Source organism: Myotis lucifugus, unplaced genomic scaffold (assembly GCF_000147115.1).
Source record: "Myotis lucifugus unplaced genomic scaffold, Myoluc2.0 scaffold_129, whole genome shotgun sequence".
Lineage (NCBI taxonomy): Eukaryota > Metazoa > Chordata > Mammalia > Chiroptera > Vespertilionidae > Myotis > Myotis lucifugus.
Window position 1 is genome coordinate 1118606 of NW_005871177.1, and position 1211 is coordinate 1119816.

Consider the following 1211-nt stretch of genomic DNA (forward strand, 5'->3'; position numbering starts at 1 on the left):
CGTTTGTCCCTCCCCTCGGTCTGTCGGCATGCCAAAAACATAAGGGCAATGTCTGTCACAGGCTAGCTTTTTGCTGCTAACAGCTTCTCTATTTTTTGTGAATGTTTTCTTCTTCTGAACTTGCTGGGGAGTTCGCTCTTTTATGGATCAGTCTCTTCCCGCTGAGCCTCTACGAGGTCAGCATTTAGGCAAAATAAGAACGGAACAAATAGAATATTCAGTTTCTCTTTCTGGAAACGTTTGGGAGTATGCCTTGTCAGGGGGCGAGGGTTGCACAATATCCTAGACGGTGCGTTGTTGCAACAGTGAGAGGACCCGGGGCGGGGGAGGGGAGGGGAGGAGAGGGGAGGCGAGGCGAGCCGCCCGGGTGCCTGCGGCACACAGTGCACCCGGACGACCGCGGCGCGCCGCTTACCTTTCACCACCCTGTCTGTCGTCGACAACTTGGGATCAATTGCCTTGGGCTCGGACATCTCCAGCCGCCGGGGGACAGCGACGCGCTGTTGGTCCGTCCGACTGCACACCCCGACCGGACAGGCGGGCCAGACACTCAGCGCCGCCGCCGCGCTGCACCCCGCTCGCTGGAGGTCTGGGTTCGGAGCTGGCTGTAAAGTTACTGCCTGCTCCGCGCGTCCCTCTTCCTCCTCCTCCTCCGCCGCCGCCACCGCCTTCACTCCTCCTCCGCCCGCGACTCGCTCCGGACGCGTGTGTGCTTGTTATTTATTTATTTTCCGAGCACGCCTCTCGGTTCTTCTTTTATTCTTGGGGAGGGGGATGGGGAGGAGAAGCGCACACTCGAGCACCCACCCAGGCACGAGAGCGGGCCCCACGGAATGGAGCCCCACGCGCCCACACAGCCGGGATTAAGACCGATCACATGGAGAGAGCTGGGGGCGAGCGATGAGATGGCTGTCCGCTGATGTCCGGATCATAAACCGCGCCTTGGCGTCACTGAGAGGAAAGAGGAACCCGCTGAAATTGATGCTGCCGGACTTCCACAACTTGCCGCTACTGATGAAGACTCCTCTGGGGCCCCCATCATTGTCCCCAGCGCTACTTCCCATACCTGATGTCTTAGCCAGCGATGTGGACGTCGCAGACACCACATGGCCGTTACTTCACTATACAAGGCAGAGCTCCCTAACCCCTGATAATAATGTCCTAGGGGCCCGTACCCTTCTTGAATTTCCTCGTGACTGCTGGGCACAATC

The 1211-nt window shown here is 58.8% G+C and overlaps 1 protein-coding gene across 4 annotated transcripts in view; it reads right to left on the reverse strand.

The window, feature by feature from the left end:
• The window catches only part of PPP3CA (protein phosphatase 3 catalytic subunit alpha), a 309183-nt gene extending 308229 nt beyond the window's left edge, over positions 1–954 (reverse strand). For 2 of the 4 annotated variants that reach the window (XM_006094090.2, XM_006094089.1), the window contains exon 1: positions 416–954. In XM_006094090.2, coding sequence (XP_006094152.1) covers positions 416–473 — 58 coding nt within the window. In that variant the 5' untranslated portion in view covers positions 474–954. The remainder of the gene's footprint in view (positions 1–415) is intronic. The other 2 variants (XR_002830568.1, XM_023758395.1) reach the window with 2 other exon arrangements.
• Between the last annotated feature and the right edge of the window lie 257 nt (positions 955–1211).